An 18,289-nucleotide genomic window follows, 5' to 3' on the forward strand; every position below is an offset into this window, starting at 1 on the left:
GCTTCTCATGATACACACAGTGTTCAACTGGATCTTCCAGCCACCTGCCTGGTGCTGCTTGAATTGGCCGGTCGGCAATACCTAGGCAGTCAGTTCGGAGGGGCATAGAAGCCCAGAATTTTGAAAGGGCAAAACGCGTGCTTTAGTAGTAGACCCAAAATCTGAATGCGCACGGGCCAACTCGCGTTCTAGTACTGTAGGGTCCACGGCGGGAGTGAAGCGGAGTTTGAGGAGGAGGGTTTTGCCTCCACTCCCTCGCGTGCTAAATTTTGGAATTCCAACCCTCCCTGCCCACCACTACGATCCAATGGACAACTTCGTTGCCATTCAGACCAGGCAGCTTTAACAGGAACAATACCCAGGCAGCTTTATTGTCTTTGCTGGAGGACCTTAACATGTCCCATCTGCTCTGCACAAAAACCCTAAACCCCGCCTCGCTCGACGCCTAAAATCCGAACCCTTGATCCATCAGGCATCCTCGACGGCCCCGACGTCAGCATTGACCAACTGCGAATCTGGTTCTTCCCCCATGGCCACCCATACACCCGTCAGAGCAGAGCGGCGGTCATCGCCATCCGCCAAGAGCTCTGCCCTGAAGAGCATCCTGCGCACGAGTCTGACGACCTTGGGCCGTCGCGTGAGAGACGGCGAACAAGACCAAGACGCCGACCCGCAGAGTCCAACCAAGCGTCGCAAGACCGTCGTTTTCGACATGAACTCCAACACCGTGCAGAGCATTGCCCCGGCAACACCGGCCGAGTCAAAGGAGAAGGTCGAAGAGATCAAGCAGTCAGTGGTCAAGGCTCTGAAGGAGAACAGCATGGGCGATCAAGAAGGCTATGACACCCTGAAGGGCATCTTCGAGAACGACCGACGCCGGAGGCAGACCCCCACTTCAAGCCAGGTCGACGACGAGGTCGACCCTGCCGATCTTATACACTACGTCAAGGCTCTCAAGGTGTGCGCACCTCAGCTCGGAAGATCCTGCTCAGGCCTCGTGCACGAGGTCCTCAGCATACCATGGCTGGGCCGGCCTGACGACTTCGTGGACGCCTATATCGACTTCCTGGCCAACCTCGTTACCGGCCAATCCATCTATCTCAGCAATGTTCTCAGCATGCTCGTGGAAAGATTCCGGTATTTCAGGGAGTTTGAGTGGAGGGCAGGCTTTTTCCCCGACGTCAGCTGCGATGTCATGAGGCGACGCCTCCATCGAGCACTTGCCCACGTTCTGCAGCTGTTCCCCGCCGCGAGGCGTGTGCTTCTGTCTCTGGTCAACAAGGAATTCCCTTTCTCCGACGAGTCCAAGAGCATTCATATGGCCTTCGTACAGAACCTGCTGCGTCTGCGGGAATATGCACCGGACATGGGCCCTGAGATCATGGAGCTGATCACCGATCGACTTGTCAAGGTGGGCAATGCCATCTCCCCTCCTTCTCGGCTGTTCGCTTACAGTGCCTTAGATTGATGTCCAAATCCAAGTCGACCTGGATGAGGTCGATGATGACATCGCTGCGGGTGTGATCCAGCAGCTCCAAGCCTCCAGAGCGGATGACCCCGACGAAGATGATATGAGTGACGTCGAGAGTGTTGCAAGTGACGAGAGTGATGATCGCCATGAGCTCAGCGGCAAGATCCTCAAGGCGGCGCAGCATATCCAGAAGATGGATTTCATCATGAACAGCCTTTTCGAGCTCTACGAGCCTATCTTCGCCGACCCCGACTCTGATGCTGCAAGGGATGTCTTCGAGAACATGCTTACAGAATTTGTGAACATAATCCTTCCCACATACTCGAGTCGGCACACGCAGTTCCTCATTTTCCACTTCAGCCAGCTTTCCGAGGACCTCACCGACCGGTTTGCTGGAGTCCTGCTCGACATTGCGTTCGGCAATCAGAACTCAATGGTCACGAGGCAGAATGCCGCCGCCTATCTGGCCAGTTTCGCAGCTCGCGGGAAGAAGGTTCCTGCCGAGTCCGTGCGGACGATATGCACAGTGCTCATCAAGCACATCGACTCATATCGTTATAGACACCAAGCGACTGCACGTCCAGACTTGAGGAGATTCACCCCCTACTACGCTCTCTTCCAGGGCCTCCTCTACATTTTCTGCTTTCGATGGCGCGATCTGGTGGTCGGCAAGCCCGACCTCGTCGATCCTGAGGATCCTGCTTCGTACATGGGCCAAGAACTGGAGTGGATGGAAGAGCTGCGCCCACTCCTCCGCGCGAACATCTGGTCCGCGTTCAACCCGTTGCGGGTTTGTCATCCTACCATTGTGCAAGAGTTCGCCAAGCTTGCCGGTCACCTGAACTTCATGTACGTCCACGACAAGATCAACGCGAACCGACGGATTTATCTCTCTTCGTATGTATCCTCAAGCGTGGAGGCCTTGCGAGAGACAGCGAGCCACAACCCATACGACGAAAGCTGGCTGCAGCTCACGCCATACTTTCCCTTCGACCCTTATCAGCTTCCCGAGAGCAGGCATTGGGTCGACGGCGACTACATACCTTACGATCCTTTCCCGGGTCTTGATGATGAAGAGGATGAGAGTGATGATGAAGAGCTTCCCGAGGGCATGGAGACGTTTGAGGAGGACACAGAGACCGACGAGGGGAGCGGAAGACAATAGGCGGTCAGAGGCGTTTTAGGACCTCGAGATACAGGGGCAAGACGCGCAGGCATAAAAGCATTTGGTCAGGCGTTTAAGGGGTACAGATACCAAGCATCGGATATGGAACAGCGTTCGTTCGGAGACGTTATGAGAATTTGGCTGTGTTGGCTGCGGCAGATGTGACCAGAGGAGCTACATTTGACCCATTTCTGAAAAGTCATGTGTAACACAAAATCTGCAAAATCACATTAATTTTAGAAGAAAACCACTGGGCATATATTGTGACATCTCGTCTTGTTTACAAGGGTATCTCCAGGCTGAAACTACACACCTGTGTGTTCTGATCTGTGACAGCCGTGCAGCATAATCCCTCCTCGCTGCATCATCATCATCACCACCACCACTATCCTGTCACTTCCTATCTGGCACATCCGCTGCAATTATGCGGAGCTGGCCTAGGTCGCTGTATGCAAGGTGATACCTAGTCGGGGCCCACGAGACGACGGGAGAAGGGCTGGCCGTCTTGAAGGTGTGGACGCGTTCGCCAGACTCGCAGTGATAACATTCGATGCCAGTGCCCTCATCGCTACCGCCAACCACGTAGTACCCGTCCCAGGTAAAGCCTGTGAGAGGAAGAGGTGTCAGCACAACATCTTGGACCGAAGATAGGGCAGGATCCGGGATGGCTCACTAAGGCTCTTGACCGGGCCAACCATATCGGTGAACGATCGCTGGCAGATCCAGTCCTGCGTGTCCCAGAGGCAGATCATGGAGTCCGTGCCGCCGGAGGCGAGGTAGCGCGCGTTGGGGCTCAGCTCGACCGACAGGCAGGACGAGGTGTGGCCCTTCATCATGTACTCGTCGGTGGCGCCGGGCCCGTCGACCTTGGAGCGGTCGTAGTTGTAGTGCATGAGGGGCTGGAGGTCAGGGTACGACAGGACGCGCACCTTGCCCTCGCCCGTCGACACGAACACCTTCTTGCCGCCCCAGCAGAATGAGATCTGGTTCGTCTGGACGGGCTGCTGGTGAGATGACAGAGGCGCCGACTGCGTCGGGGACAGGATGTGGAGCTTGTCGCTCTGCGGCAGTCACGGTGGGTAGTCAGTCACCGAAGGGGGTGCCCGCGCGCCAGGAATGGTCGTAGGGAGGTGTATCTCACCTTGGTACCAACTATAAGGGACTTGCCGTCAGGGTGCCAGGCCAATGTGAAGGCCTCGCCGAGCCCTTTGACCTCGTTGATGCAGGCTTTGGTGCGGACATCCCAGAACTTGACGACGCCGTCGTTGCTGACGGAGCAGAGCTCGGCGTCCTTGACGGGGTTGAAGGCGACCTTCTCGATCGGGGCTGCGTGGCCCTTGAGCTCGGTGGAGAAGCGAACATTTGGCTTCTCCGGGTTCCCTGGAGGACTGGTCAGCTACCGAATTTGTACAGCATCAATGGTGAGGCTCCATCGCACTCACAGACTCGTAGCGTCTTGTCCGCAGCACCGGTGGCGATTAAGCTACCTTGAGGATTCCACGCAATAGAACGGATGCTGAAAACCATGTATCAGTATGCCATAAGGTCAGGTAAGTTGCCATGATGGCCACTTTCTGGAGATGGCGGGCACGGTTGTCGATGCAGGGCTGCCAGGGGACATACTTGTGGGATGAGGCACCTCTTGAGGATGTTGTGTCGGAATATGCCTGAGCTCTCTGCTGGCTGAAGTGGGCTGCAAAGTTTTGCTTAAAAATACTACTTCTAGGCTTCAGAGGAGCCATCTCAGCTGCAAGCGGCGTTGGACAGACACCGAGACAAAGGGTGGTGATTTGGTGGCACGTGTCTGGGACTCGTCTTCAGCGAGAAGGCGCAGTTCCGAGGGTTCGGTTTTTAGATCTCGAGATGGCTGCACGTAACGCACCAAGGAGCAGCTTGGCCCTTGATATGCTCCCAGACCGTCAACGAGTTTCAGATTATGAAAGCTTTGCCGAGTCCTCCAGGTGCTCCCTTTGTGGTTGCAAGGCTGGGGAAATCAACCAGCTCCTTATTGAGGAAGACGGGAGAAACGGGGGGACGCGATCCAGTAACCGGGAGACCTCACATCTGCCTTGTGTCATGGGTGTTGGAAAGGAAGTACGGAGTACAAAGACGACTTGAGCTTCGCCAACGTACCACGAGGCCCAGGGACACCAAGACTGCAATTTGTACAGTACGAGCTGCCCAGTTATATCAGATTTCAATGCGGCTCTGTTGTATCTATCGTGTTTCTTCCTCCAATTCATGCTCTTTGGCCTGCTAGTGCCGGACTTGGAGGTAAGCTTCAGAGGCTCGGGACCCTTGGGGGTTTCCCATTGGGCCCCCGAGTCCGTGGCCCTCCCTGCAGGCGGGAGGCAGGGCTGTCAGCTCCACTGAGCTGATCCCAACCTGCCGCAGCCGTCGCAAACAACAGGAAGCCTCGCTGAGCTGAGGCCACCCACACTACTCCGTACCTACCTAGGTATCAACCACTCACCACATGTCAATGTCAACAATCTCTCTGCAACCTTGGAATCACCCAGGTAGAACTTACCAGCACACACACACACACAGAGGCCAATCATGATGAGCTAAGTGCTCGCAGTGGACTCCCACAATCCATTCAACCGATACAGCAGCCATTGAACTGGCACGAATGAAGACACAACCTGTCTCTTGGCTCCCAACAGCCAGCCATGTACTGGCCCGTTGGCACACCTCGAGTTTATGCCACCAGCAGCACCCAGACTGCCAACTTCAACCTCGTCGTCTCCCATGATGGCCTCTCTCCTCCCCCGGATGCTTATGAGGATGCCACAGACAAGGCTGACAAGGCTTCCCTCCTGACCTCGGACTCCGCCTCGGCCTCGAGCTATGACATTGTCCCACCCACTCCCGTCACCCCAATAACGCCCCAGACACCCGCCATCAACTCGGTAGAGCACGCTTCGCTCGACTCGGCCTCAGAAGCTTCCACAAGCAATGAGCCACCCCCTGTTCCTGCGTCAATACCGCTCAAGGAGCCTATCCTGGCCCTGCGCGTTGCGCGCCTCGGTCACTTGTTTGCCGTCATCACTGCGACTTCCATGACCATATGGCAGGCCAAGGTGCGATGCCAACTCCCTCCCAGCCCTCGGATGCCCACATTTAGAGCTCACATTGTGTTTAGCCAACTGTCATACTTGCTGTCATTGTTCGATCCGAAACCTCCCTCGAAACCTACGGCACCAACCTCGATCTCCTGCTCAGACCCGACTCGGCCATCTTCGTCGTGCGCACCAGCCAGGGCTTCCTCATTACCTATTCGCTAGCCACCGATCCCGAGTCGCGAGTATACAAGCCCTACTTCACCAGCCATACCAATGTTCAGCGACGGCGCCAAAGCCACTGGGGTGGCCCGGGACATACTGCTCCTGACCAGATACTCTGGGGCGCTGGGGAGGGCCAGGGCGTTCGCGATATCAGCGTGCGATTTCGCATGGTCATCAAGGTAGATGCCGGCATAGTGAGTGCCCTTGCGCTTGATGACGAAGTGGTAGTGGCCACGCGGAAGCCAGCCGCGGTACAGTGCATACGTTGGAGTCCAGACAGTTCGGGCAGCCAGACGAGCACCGAGCTCCTGAGCAAGATGGTGTGGCTCGGAAAGAAAGTGACCGTGATCGAGATGACGAATGACAGGTCGATGAACCTCTCGACTTGGATCACAAGTGACGGCAAGGCTTACGCCGTCCAGCGGACGCCAAAGGGCCAACCTAACCCAGAGACTGGTGAGATGGACCCGAAAAGGCTGTTCAAGGGCCATTGTTTTCATACCCCACAAGGCAAACAAGACCGTGGGACACACGCCGTCATAAATGCACGATTTTCCCTCATAGCACTCGGATGCGAAGACGGCGCCATCCGTGTTTATACGGTCAGAGACTACTCTGGCAACGTTCCTTCGTCTCACATCCACAGGCTGTCTGTGTCGGATTCCCACTCAGGCGCATTAACTACCTTGAGCTATTCTCCCGACGGGTACTGTCTGTTTGCAGGTTACGAGAAGGGATGGGCGACATGGAGTGTGTACGGGAAGCCTCTTAGCAGCAGCTTCGGGGTCGACCAAAATCTCGTGTCTAGGCACGATGAGCACTGGATCTCCGGTATCAAAGACGCCTCGTGGCTTGGAGGCGGCTCAGAGATGCTCATGGTCGGTATGAGACACGAGGCTCTCTGGCTGCTGGAGATGGCGAGAAGCGCCGTCACGGGGTGCTACAGCTCCTCGAACATTTTCCGGACTGTGCTACAGACCACCTCGAGCGTGATGATATACAGAGGGTACGATCTACCAGACATGAGTACCATCTCAGCAGAGCCTTTCCTCTGGCACACGGCAAGGATGCCCGCAAATTATCTGTTGAACCAGTGGCCAGTACGCTGCACGGTCATATCGTCAGATGGACGTTATCTGGCCGTTGCTGGCCGGCGTGGCCTTGCTCATTACAGCGTCAACAGCGGCCGGTGGAAAACATTCTCCAACCCAGACATGGAGAATGAATTTCAAGTCAGAGGTGGCATGTGCTGGTACCAGAACGTACTGGTGGCTGCCGTAGAAGTCCAAAAGTCCTACGAGCTACGACTCTTCTCGCGTGAGAAGGACTTGGACAACGCATCTATCGTCTACGTGCATTCTATGCCCGCACCGGTAGTCCTCCTCACCCCCTCGGGAGAAGATTCGCTTCTGGTATACACCTACGACAATCTCCTGTACCATTTCATATTCGCTCCTTTCGGCAACTCAGTTCGCCTCGTGCAAGTCGGCCAGATTGCCTTCCACGGCATTGTCAGATCTCCTGCTAGAGTACGAGGCCTGAGCTGGGTATTGCCAGAACATCACCTCGTCGAAGGTGATCCTTCTCAGGATGTTGCTGTCGCATCAGTATTATTTCTGGTGGACGGCAAGCTCGTGTTGCTGCAACCTTCACTGAATGACGAAGGTCAGCTCAAGTACGACATGCGCGTCATTGCGCAGAATGTCGAGTATTACGTCTCCATGAAGGACCAGCCTTTTCTGGCCCCGATTGGCCCACCTCGCACTAATATTCCAGCAGAAGCGGAGAATGAGGACTTGTTCAACTCTCTGTGGATGTTCGACGGTGGTGATCTGAAGGCCTGGTCGGATATGCAAAAGGTCCTGAACGCAATCTCAGGCGACAACCAGCGCGAACTCCCTCCACCTGTTGCTATAAGCATAGACTTCTACCCACTCTCGGTCCTACTCGAAAAAGCCATCATCCTTGGCGTTGAGCCAGATCTTGTCCAGAGGAGGGATATCAACTTCTCATTCTTCCGCTTCTCGATACGGGTAAGTACCGCATAGATATTCACCTTGCCCACGTCTCTGACATCAACCTAGACAAACCTCTTCCTGCCTGAGATCCTACGCTACCACCTCATCGCCGGAAAGCCATTGGCAGCTCTTTATCTGGCTCAACAATATCAGCATCTTGAGTATTTTGCGCACGCGCTCGAGGTCCTTCTTCACCACGTCCTCGACGAAGAAGTGGACATGTCGCCGTCCCCGCCTCCCGAGAGCGCAATCCTCCCTCGCGTCCTATCGCTGCTCTCGTCTTTCAAGGAGTATCTGGACATCGTGGTCCAATGCACCCGCAAGACCGAGGTACGCTCCTGGCGCACTCTGTTCGCCTACCTCCCCCCGCCGCAGGAGCTCTTCGAGGAGAGCCTCCAGCGGGGGAGCCTCAAGACCGCCGGCGGCTACCTCCTCATCCTCCACACGTTCGACGAGCTGTCGTCCGCGTCGGAGCAGAGCGTCAGGCTGCTGAGCAGGGCCATGAGGGAGGAGGACTGGGAGCTGTGCAAGGAGCTGGCGCGGTTCTTGGCCGCGCTGGACGAGACGGGCGATACACTCCGCGAGGCGCTGGAGATGGCCAACGTTCGGATCGCGACGGGGAACAGGGAGGGCGAGGAGGGCATTGGCGGGTCGCTCGTCGCGCGGCTTGAAGTCCCGCAGAGGAGGGCGCTGAACGGTTCGGGATCCGGCTCCGGCTCCGGGTCTGGCAAGTCGAGCAAGGCGGGGAGTCCGGTTGGTGGAACCGGTGGGAGCCCTGGCGGCGGTGGTGAACTGTCGGATGCGAGCGCGAGCGTTAGTGGGGAGAGCGATGCTGGGACGGCGAGATGAGGCTGACCACTGTATATCAGCCGAAACAAAAGGTTTAAATGGGCCAATTGCATGATATACCACGCATTCAATACTTTCGGGTGTCAATGAAAACAGTTGCTCCCTCCCTTGAGGTGAGTAATGCAATTGCAGCAAAGTGTAAGTGCAGGTTCCGGCCCCGGAAGGACGCTCTGTGATGCGGAACCGCGGGAGCCTACGTTGCCATGCTTCTTGAGAAGGATTTGTCAATTTCCAAATCTCTGGCTGCCAAGCGCAGTGCCTCTATATCATACATACATGCCCATCCATCTATCTCATCCCGATATCCTGTCCCCGAGCCTCCTGCTCCGCTGGGGTGGAGCCCAGCGAGAACCCCGCGCCCTTCCTCCGCCTCCTGAGCTCGCGCAGCTTCTCCCGGATGGTGACGACCTCGCCGTCCCTCCTGGCGCGTTCGCGGCCCTCGCCCAGGACCTCGAGGTTCTTGTTGGCGAGGCCGAGGGGCTTCCCTGTCTCGCTGTCCAGAACGCGCCGCTGGATGTCCGGGAGGTAGGCCCAGGAGCAGACGGCGCCCAGGGCCATGAAGAGGGAGAAGAGCAGGAAGATGAGCCCCTGCCGCGTGTTGGACTTGTAGCCCGCGTTGATACCGTAGACGACCAGCACGGCCACCATGCTGCCGATCTTGCCCGCCGCCGCGGAGATGCCGTGACAGGTGCACCTGTATGTGGTCGGGAAGATCTCGGCGGGTATAATAAATGTTAGGGTGTTTGCGCCTGTGGTGCCGTGTTAGTCGAGGGGCTCTCGTTGCTGGAACGGTGTCATTCAGGAGCTGTGGAAATCACGTACCGAAATTGAAAAAGAAGTGGCAGATCGCGACACCGAGGACTGTCGCTGGGGCCGACGATGTGTGAGCTACGCCATAGTACTGCAATATATCAATATCAGTCGTGTTCACGGCCATGTATCTACTCAGCGGTGGGATCTGTATGCTGTTCGGAGTGCCTGGTGCAATCTAGCCAAGTGAAGACTTCTTCACCATGCAAACCATGCCTCTTTCGTACAGTACAGAAACGTGTCTTGTCCTTGATAATTACTTACAACGCCTCCAGTAATTAGAAAAAGGGCCATTAGAAGTAAGAATGACGTAGTCAGAAAGCGCCTGCGGTGCAGGCGGTTCGCCGCGAAGGTGTAGCACGCAGTGCCGAGGATTGACGCGATAGACACGGTGACGAGGTACTGTTTGGCCTGTTCGATCAGTGTATCGTAGATTGTCGAGCACGGGTGAGCATAGTCTGTCTGCCATGCTGGTATGCCATTCTGGTTCCATAGGGGTATTGTGGAGTTCCCGCCGTCAAGGGTCGAGTTCCAGCAAGACAGGTCAGGGGTGATGGTGGGCTTGAAGCTTGTTGCCCAGAGGTCTGCGAGCGTGCTGCCTTTGTCTAGGGAAAAGCCGTAAAAGCTGACTGCACAGTCCAAGTTAGCATCTTCCGAGGAATTTTGGTCAGGTGTACTTGACGGCCATGCCCACACTGGAGAGATGCTGCCTGCGCATCCCATCGCACGTTTTGATTGACCCTTGAAGACAATCTTTCCAGGGACAGTACACGTCCGAGGGGCCACTCACCATCCAAGAAGAACCATGTTGCACTGGTTCCTAGTAAATAGTACCAATTTCCATCTGTGATGAAATAGTTGTATAAATCCTCTTTGGAAAATTGCACCGGCATGAACTGAAAGGGCTGTGCTTGGTGGCCACCAGGGGAATAAGGACTGTCAATAGTCACAGCAGCGGGGGGTGCGCCATATACTCTCTGTGTGTCACGAAAAGCAGTCCCGGGCTTTGCCTTGACCTCCAAGCTATAGAGGCCGCAGTCGTAGAGGAAGAACCTGAAGATGATGGCTAGGACGGCCGGGACGCAGCCAGATCCGATGACGATCCTCCAGATCCCGTCGATGACCTGCTTGCACTCTTTCTCGTACTTATCGTTGATTCCACACTGCATGCCTTGGATATCGTATTTTTTATTCTGTCCTATGACCACCCAAAGGCCGACGAGCTGAGCCAGTGCCTGGCCGACTGGCTGCATCATGAAGACGGAGGAGATCATGGTGGCCCGGGACGAGGTGCTGGACCATTCTGACGTGATGACAGCACTGAGGGGATATTCTGCGCCGATTCCAATACCCATAACAAAACGCCACTGTTTGAATTACCTGTCAGTAGCTGGTCACTCGAGATATATTCTGGCAGAGGCGGCTGACCCAGGTGAACAGGGCTAGGAACGACAGGGTGCCATAGCCATAGCTGCTCGTGGCCACTCCTATGGTTGAGACAATGACAAGGACAAGCTCGATGCCGTACAGCCTCGTTCGTCCGTAGCGATCAGCCAGGTAGCCGAAGAGCATCTGGCCACAGACTGAGCCAAAGAGGGTGACGAGGTTTATGACAAGGCCAGGCCACCTTTTGTCGGGAAAGTAGACGAAAGTGATTGAGGTCAGGATAACATTGCTCGCGAATAGGTTGTACCTATGATGCTGTCAGCGGCCAGGGCTCGTCGTGTATGATAGGGATGACAGTGTAGATACAGCAGCGGTGGGGACAGACTTACGAGTCGGTGAGAAAGCCGGAGGCAGCAACACCCCAGATCCTCAGGTTCCAAGAATTCAAATCCAGCTCGTAGCGTAGCTGCTGACGGTCCTGGGAGCGGGATTTGGTGAGTTGAAATGGTCATATGCCCACATTCAGGGCTGTATCGGCATAAAGAAGGAGGCTCACCTGTAGGTCCCTCTGGGGCAGTGCAGAGCTGTCGAAGCCCAGGAATCCACGGTTTTTCTTTTCCACATCGTCTGGGTACATGTTGCGTGGCATTTTCACACAAGTCTGGTCATGTCTGAGACCTCAACAACAGAGAGTATCTATCGTATATGTCTAAGCGGGCATGGTGCGAGATAGGAGGTGACAGAGGCTCTGAACAGAATATTCCACACTCGGTCTGTCACGGGCAGGTGCTGTAAGGTGGGGCCAACAGAGCAGGAAGATTAGAGTAATAGCAGGATCAGGATACTGATGGCAGGAGTAGAGGATCATGTATGAGAAGCTGCGAGGCTGCAAGGCCGTGGCCGGGTCACAGCAGGCCAGGAGTCCCGATTGGATGGATGATGGAGCTGGAGCTTAGCTGTAGCTGTAGCTGTATGTGCGCGGTGGTTTCGTCGAGGTATGGGTATGGGTATGGGTGTGGGTATCGGTGTGGGTGCGGGTGTGGGTGTGGGTGAGTGTGGGTACCACCATAGACATCGGACATGGACATTAGACATGCACATCAGACATGCACATTGAGATGGGCCTGGACCTGGACCTTGATCTGGGTCAAGAAGCCGTCAGACGGTTGATCAGGACGATCCATGGGACGGGCGGCGGCGGAGGAGGTGTGATTGTGGACGGGGCCGGGCTCGTCGAAACGTATAAATCCGAGCGAGAAGTTTAATTCAGCAAACATCAGCCAGTCGCCGCATGTTGGCCGGCTAAAGACCTGGGCCCCAAGACGACAGGGCAGCAGGGTGCATATCCCATTAAGCACTACGGTCCGATCAAACAATAGCCTGGCGGCGGTGGCAGTGGCAGGAGAACAGACAGTCTTCACCCCAGCTCACCTTGGCGGACACAGACATGGACGCTTGCACCTGCCTATCATGTCCACAGCCTTGCTCACGCAGTCGCCTCTTTCCTTGGGTGGGTGGCGTTTATTTATCATGCAGACAATATGCTGGACATGCCGTGTGCGCGCACATACCGTGGTACAAGAGCCAATTTGCTTTTTCTTTCTCTGCTCTGCCCAGCTGCCTGGCTGCCTGGGCTGCGGGAGCCCCAGCATGAGCACAGGGCCCACGTGGGCAGGTGGGCAGGTGGGCAGGTGCGACAGACGAGGAGACGTTGGCCGTCGAGGGCGCGCGGCTGGCAGACCAGACTAGTCCGTCCAGTCCTCACCTCACCCACGGTACGGAGTACATGGTACTTACTTCCAGGGTTTCCAGACGGGTCGTCGATCCCCAGCCTACGGCAGCCAATCTACCTGGCACCCCACCTGCCCACCTCGATCGAATCGGTCCCAGCCGAGCTGTCACAAACACAACCCACCGGGGCTCGCACCGGATCGCGGAGATGACTGCTGTTTCTCCATCACCACAACGAGAGTCGGTGATAATTATAGAGCCTCACTTCCCACCCGGGTGTAGCCCCGGTCTTGGGCTCTCGGCTGCGTCTGTTCCGCCCGTTGAGACGGTAAAAATAGAGGCGGGCAAACAAACAACGGATCAGACAAACATCAGACATTGGCGATATGTTTCTGAAGTTTTGCATCCGCACCACCACTCCCAGCCTTGGCAGCCTGATGTTTCGTGCGCGCTAATACAGATTACACAGCAGGTACCCCGTACCCAGCAGCCTGGTTCTGGGCTGTCACACAACCTGCCCTGAATCATGGCGCATTACTGGCCCATGTTAGATGGGCAGCACTGCAAGGTCTCCTCCTGGGGTTGTTTCATCAACATTCTATTAAAAGACCGCCCACCGTCTCGTGCCTGCGTCCTTCCGGCACCCGTCCTCGCCGCCGGACCAGTTGCCCATGCAACCTCAGGGGGCTCAACCCTCGGGGCACACGAACAGGGTGGCTGGAAGACGACAACCACCACGACGGGCTGGGACGGGGTGAAATGGGCCTGCAGCCCGCCCGGAACGGCTTAGCCCGTCCGCCATGCAACGGTGCAATCCCGTCGTCGGATTCTGGCATGTGCTCGTGTGCCGGGCTCTATTTGCTGCATCCCGCCATGCTCCTGGTCCACGGCCGTGTCGGGGGGCCCCTTGAGAACATCTCGACCCCCCGGGCCAACACCAATGGCGTCCCATAATGCCCCCGCTCCCCTTGAACTCTACTGTCCTTGCCAGCCTGCATGCCCTGCGCGGAGTACGCTCGGCAACATCACCACCACCCTGTCCCAGGCAGGCCCGACGGGCGACGCAACCGCCAGTCAGGAGCCAGAAGAGCCTCGGAGCAGGGGCTACACCACGACAGGGTGCAAGCAGCAAGCAACAAACAGCAATGCAAATCATTCTTTCTCCGATAAGATGCCCAGCTTGATGATCTCGACCTCGTCTGCCAGACTGCCAGACTGTGCCTGCACCGGCGATGGGGCCCGCCCTGAAACAAATCAAACAGCACAACCGTGAACCCTCGAGCTCGGCCCATGACGGAGATGCTTTTCTTGTCGCAACCTTAATCGCTGCCCTCGATCTGTCCAGCTGATCCGGGGTCCTTCAACGGTTGCCTCTCCAAGGTGAAGCCTTCCACCTCCCGGCCAATATCCCCTGCCGACCCTAACTCGTTGGCACGTAGTTGTCGTCACTCCTTCACCTCTGTCTGCCCGTGTTGTTTTGCCCCACGGAAGCCTCCCGGTCTGCCAGGTCCTGTCCGCTCTGCCGCATGCTGTCTGCCCACCCAGACACATCTCCCCTATATCTACCGCCTCGTGCAGTGAAGGACCACACACTCCGAACCTGGCCGCGCGGCTGCTAGCACTCCTGGGATCGATAGCATGCCCTCCGTCACCGACTGCAACTCACCTTAGTTTTGCCTTTGGCGAGGCTCAGAGGCAGCTGGGCTTCAGGACGCCCGGGGACTGATGCTCCCTCCCAGCCATGGCCTCCTCCAGTCGATCTTTTCGATCGTTGCAATCCGGGTCCTCATCGTCATCATACGTCTCCTCGTCCCTGGCCGGTCCCTCCCTCGGCCGGACACATTCACATCTCACGCACACGCCGACAAGCTCCTCCGCCTCGGGCGCAACCTACGAGCCGTCATTCCCGGCCACCTCACTACGTCCCTTGGACCTTGGGCCCCCGGGCTACCAGGCTACGATTACTCTCTTCGAGCGCACACCGCACGAGCGCACAGTGTACCTCGGGCCTTGGGAGGTAATAGAAGGGGAGACTCGCCGGGTTGTCTGGCAGAGCAGCTACCAAGGCGAGATCTTGGAACAATTCCGTGCGTTTCGGATAGAGGGTCTCTATCCAAGTGAGCATGAGCTAACCTTACAGCAGTCCCATTGGGCCTCCCAACACAGGCGCAACCTGTTACGCTACACGCCCAGCACCGCCCTTACTCTGACCCAGCGGAGATGGAGCTATTTGTCACGTTCCGAGAGCCATACAGGATAAGGTACACCACGGCCGACGGCACGGTGGTTCACGACGAGGTCGTCGAAGTCAAGTATGAATTCACTTCGATCGAGGGGTCGATGCGGTTCCAGGGAGACTTGCGAAGACAAGACTTTGTCGACTATTTCGACGTTGATGTCGTCTTCTCGGACACGCACGGGAGGACAGACACCCTGACAGGGGCTGTGCGAGGCCTGGCAACAATACAAAGAATCAAACTATGGAGAGACCGACTCTCCTTGCACCACTGCATAACATTCTACTCGAACAAGCCGTCCAATCGGCGCGAGCGGCGGTACCGAGAGTACCAGGTGACCGACTTCCATGAGGAGCTTCGCAACCGCGACGACAAGCATAGAGAATGCCGACTCGGCGCGATAGGAAGGCGCGGGAGCGCGCCCAACGCCGTCCGCGCGAGGAGCTTCTCCCTCTCGTCGCCGTCCTCATGGCGAAGCAAGCAGAGGTCGTCAGAACGAGATGCTTCGCAGATTTCCGCGACTACTGTGCCGCTGGATATCCGTTGGTTGGGGGTTCGCTTCTCACGGGAAAGTGGTCAGTATTTCACCCTTGAATTTTCCGCCTTGGTCCCTCCCTCAAGAGTTCTATTTACGCCAGACCAACATGACTACCGCTGACCAATAATCTAGACTACCGCCGCTTCGTTGACCAATGGACCTTTTGCCACATCGCAGACGCGGCATTGCGTGGGATGCCATTTGCGCCAAACCGTATTGAACTCCCTATGCCTGCCCTGCGGACGGGCCAAACAACGTATGAGCTTGAGGCTACAGAGTCCTCAAGAAGTCTCCCGAACATATCCACTATGCTGGGGCCGGGGAACAGTGATGCGGGATCCTAGCAACAACACTTGGAGGACAAACTCCAGACTACTATTTGTGGTGATGATGCAGCTGGCGTGGCTTCTAAGGGTGTGCTAAACATGCAGCTTTGGAGAGGGGAGGTTGACAAAAACTGCTACTGGGAAAGGAAATCTGGATGTCGCAGTTTGAGCAAGGAGTTTTATACCCAGGCTTGTCTTATAGGATATGTGGAGTGCGACGGATTCACGATCACTCCGTCCACTGGAAATAAAAAAAATAGACCTGTTGTGTCGAAATCATCGACAGAGACAGACCGCAAAAGCTTCCACGGTGACACTGTCCTGCATACAACTTGTTTCTCAATGCCAGTGTGGCCTACACGGATAGCTACAGAGTCCAAAACTTTGAAACACCGTACAGCAGTGGTCTCGCGCGTCAATCATGTTGAGGCTGCCACCCATAGACCAGAGCGAACACAATATAGATTTGGAAAACCTTCCGCACAAACGCACCATACGGATAATGCGGCAGAAAATAGGAAGCAGTGACCAACGTGATGAGATGACTTACTATAAATACACGAGCTAGGTGTTTCAGATGTGAGGTAGCAATACCACAAAGGGATGATGGCGTTGGGATGATGTTGTAGTGAAGAGTTACATTGGCCCTTCGTCTGTTTCCGGCAGCTCTGAGAAGGCCCTGCCGCAACAACCGAACCTCGTCACTGGGGAACTTCAGCCAAACTTCCATCGCGGTCTTATTGCTCTTCTCTCCCTTCCTCTGCGGCTCTTGATTTACACGTCCTAAAGATGTTGCAAGACCGTCTTGCAAGCAGACCCCAGAAGATGGGTTGAACAGCTCAAAGATGCGGCCTTACTTGGGGCATCAGACACACTTGATAATGACAATGATAGTCCTCAAGCCAGCAGCTCGTCCCAGAGCTGAGGGTGGCGGTCGGCCTCGCCAGGGCCGGGGAGCGAGAAGCTCTAGTCTGCGCTGGCCAGCCGCTCGTAAGCTCATCGCCGATCAATCTATCCGAACTCGTTGGGATGGCGAGGTTGCCTCTTCTTGGGCGGGGGAGCTGGACAAGGTATCGTGTTTACTCTGGGCCCGTTTACAGGGAAGCGGTAGCGATGCTAAGTTGTACTGAGCAAGTGTGCACGGGGTATTGATTCCTTTCCTTTCGAAAAGACCAGATGACACGGTAGCCAGGCCAGTGAGGCTCAGGAGGCGGTGTACTTGGGAACCATTGACGATCGCGCGAATGCCAGTAACCCAGAGAGTTAATGAAAACCTTGTCAATATCCTCCTTTAAGATGCTCAGAGGTCGATTTGCTAGACATACTGCTGGCTCTGGCAGACGACTTTTGCTAAGATAGAAGTTCCTTCAATTCCAACATTCTCCATGAAACAGGACATATTGTGTAACAGAGGCAAGAGAGCGCACAGGATGGAATGAATTCGACCTTGTTCCGAGCTGGCCTGATACATGAACAGAAAGGACTGTGGGTCTTTCCCAGGTTCAAGAATCTACGACTGAATCTCATCGAACTCGGAAGGGTGCGAGCCGTTCGGGAGCTGTTGAATCTACAACACATTCAGTTTCCCGCAGGAGGCCGCCGTTGAAAAGTCACAAGCGGCTCGAGCCGCATAGAAACATCGGTGTTCGTTTTGATAGACATGAAATCCCACCAAATCTTGGAATTGGGACGTCTCGGTTAATGCTTTGAGATACTCGCGTCGAACGTGGATATTTGTATTCTCCTGCTGACCGACCAGTGCTAGTGACGTAACGGGTGTCATCAAGCCGTGTTGAGGACATCGAGAGTGCAGGAACATCTATCTCAAACATAATAATTAAGCTTATATCGTCGTCGAGAATCCCGAGGGGCGTCCGAGCAGGGCCGTTGCGCCGACTTCGTTCGTGTTTGTGTGTGGCCCCATGACCCCGGAAGATGGGGTGTGTTGTTGGTGTTGTTGGTGTTGTTGTTGTTTGTAGCCAAGGCTCGGTCAACACATGTGGAAAGCCCTGGTCTGTATATAAAACACATCTCCTGCGCAGGAGCCGGCTAGTTTCTTCGGAGCCGGGGCTTAGATCGCGGGCGGGAGCTACCACAATCTGGGTAAAGCAGGCGTCTTGGCGACAGTTGGACGGGCAGAGCTTTTCTAACCTGGGGGTGTGGGGACCCCGTCTTGTAGGATGGCAGTCCGGGGCCGGCGTTGGATGCAAGCCGGGGTGTTATCGCGGCCTTGTATGAGGCTCGAAGCTACGTCTGTACGAGTTAGATTGAGAGGACTGTCATACCGCCGTCTCACTGTCCCGAAGCACGTGTTACATTTGACGTTCTATGGCACGAGACCAAATGAGATGAATCGAGGCCTAGCGCATTAGAGCAATTATAGTCTGAGCGGCATGAGCAATTCAAAGCTGAACTTGGCTGCTCATTGAATGTCAGATACCGAAGCTGGGTACCTATTCTTTAGTCACTCA

At 55.8% G+C, this 18,289-nt stretch overlaps 5 protein-coding genes across 5 annotated transcripts; 3 read left to right on the forward strand and 2 right to left on the reverse strand.

Moving 5' to 3' along the window:
* The first annotated feature begins 264 nt into the window (after window positions 1–264).
* KVR01_005063 (rDNA-binding RNA polymerase I transcriptional factor) lies at window positions 265–2,883 on the forward strand. The gene is made up of 2 exons (XM_044794477.1): window positions 265–1,411; window positions 1,464–2,883. Exons 1-2 carry the CDS (start codon window positions 530–532, stop codon window positions 2,634–2,636), a joined length of 2,055 nt encoding a protein of 684 aa, XP_044645508.1. The 5' UTR covers window positions 265–529; the 3' UTR covers window positions 2,637–2,883.
* On the reverse strand, window positions 2,860–4,853 carry KVR01_005163 (uncharacterized protein). Its single transcript, XM_044787045.1, has 5 exons — window positions 4,260–4,853; window positions 4,079–4,152; window positions 3,778–4,016; window positions 3,310–3,697; window positions 2,860–3,241 (listed from the first exon to the last, which is right to left on the reverse strand). The coding sequence occupies exons 1-5, from the start codon at window positions 4,376–4,378 to the stop codon at window positions 3,030–3,032; spliced, it is 1,032 nt and encodes a 343-aa protein (XP_044645608.1). The 5' UTR covers window positions 4,379–4,853; the 3' UTR covers window positions 2,860–3,029.
* Window positions 4,854–4,967: 114 nt separating this feature from the next.
* Window positions 4,968–9,107, forward strand: KVR01_005192 (uncharacterized protein). Its single transcript, XM_044786420.1, has 3 exons — window positions 4,968–5,719; window positions 5,782–7,956; window positions 8,008–9,107. Exons 1-3 carry the CDS (start codon window positions 5,309–5,311, stop codon window positions 8,788–8,790), a joined length of 3,369 nt encoding a protein of 1,122 aa, XP_044645637.1. The 5' UTR covers window positions 4,968–5,308; the 3' UTR covers window positions 8,791–9,107.
* On the reverse strand, window positions 9,079–12,272 carry KVR01_005132 (uncharacterized protein; the record flags this gene model as incomplete). The annotated part of the gene is made up of 7 exons (XM_044787469.1): window positions 11,543–12,272; window positions 11,376–11,464; window positions 11,029–11,293; window positions 10,391–10,967; window positions 9,865–10,229; window positions 9,613–9,691; window positions 9,079–9,539 (listed from the first exon to the last, which is right to left on the reverse strand). The coding sequence occupies exons 1-7, from the start codon at window positions 11,633–11,635 to the stop codon at window positions 9,079–9,081; spliced, it is 1,929 nt and encodes a 642-aa protein (XP_044645577.1). The 5' UTR covers window positions 11,636–12,272.
* A 506-nt stretch (window positions 12,273–12,778) lies between these two features.
* KVR01_005442 (uncharacterized protein) lies at window positions 12,779–16,112 on the forward strand. The gene is made up of 4 exons (XM_044785341.1): window positions 12,779–14,097; window positions 14,157–14,804; window positions 14,861–15,529; window positions 15,625–16,112. The coding sequence occupies exons 2-4, from the start codon at window positions 14,459–14,461 to the stop codon at window positions 15,834–15,836; spliced, it is 1,227 nt and encodes a 408-aa protein (XP_044645887.1). The 5' UTR covers window positions 12,779–14,097; window positions 14,157–14,458; the 3' UTR covers window positions 15,837–16,112.
* Window positions 16,113–18,289: the final 2,177 nt, after the last annotated feature.

The sequence above is a fragment of the Diaporthe batatas genome (genome assembly GCF_019321695.1).
Source record: "Diaporthe batatas strain CRI 302-4 chromosome Unknown Contig00005, whole genome shotgun sequence".
NCBI classification, from domain to species: Eukaryota; Fungi; Ascomycota; class Sordariomycetes; order Diaporthales; family Diaporthaceae; genus Diaporthe; species Diaporthe batatas.

Excerpts from the sequence above, each read along its gene's own strand:
- KVR01_005063 (XM_044794477.1), top strand. The coding sequence starts at position 530 with ATGGCCACCCATACACCCGTCAGAGCAGAGCGGCGGTCATCGCCATCC. Across the intron at positions 1,412-1,463 it reads TCACCGATCGACTTGTCAAG|ATTGATGTCCAAATCCAAGT; the intron begins GTGGGCAATGCC and ends ACAGTGCCTTAG.
- KVR01_005163 (XM_044787045.1), bottom strand. The coding sequence starts at position 4,378 with ATGGCTCCTCTGAAGCCTAGAAGTAGTATTTTTAAGCAAAACTTTGCA. Across the intron at positions 4,017-4,078 it reads GGACAAGACGCTACGAGTCT|GGAACCCGGAGAAGCCAAAT; the intron begins GTGAGTGCGATG and ends CCAGTCCTCCAG. Across the intron at positions 3,242-3,309 it reads TGGCCCGGTCAAGAGCCTTA|GCTTTACCTGGGACGGGTAC; the intron begins GTGAGCCATCCC and ends TTCCTCTCACAG.
- KVR01_005192 (XM_044786420.1), top strand. The coding sequence starts at position 5,309 with ATGTACTGGCCCGTTGGCACACCTCGAGTTTATGCCACCAGCAGCACC. Across the intron at positions 5,720-5,781 it reads TGACCATATGGCAGGCCAAG|CCAACTGTCATACTTGCTGT; the intron begins GTGCGATGCCAA and ends CATTGTGTTTAG. Across the intron at positions 7,957-8,007 it reads TCTTCCGCTTCTCGATACGG|ACAAACCTCTTCCTGCCTGA; the intron begins GTAAGTACCGCA and ends ACATCAACCTAG.
- KVR01_005442 (XM_044785341.1), top strand. The coding sequence starts at position 14,459 with ATGGCCTCCTCCAGTCGATCTTTTCGATCGTTGCAATCCGGGTCCTCA. Across the intron at positions 14,805-14,860 it reads CGAGATCTTGGAACAATTCC|TCCCATTGGGCCTCCCAACA; the intron begins GTGCGTTTCGGA and ends ACCTTACAGCAG. Across the intron at positions 15,530-15,624 it reads TCGCTTCTCACGGGAAAGTG|ACTACCGCCGCTTCGTTGAC; the intron begins GTCAGTATTTCA and ends CCAATAATCTAG.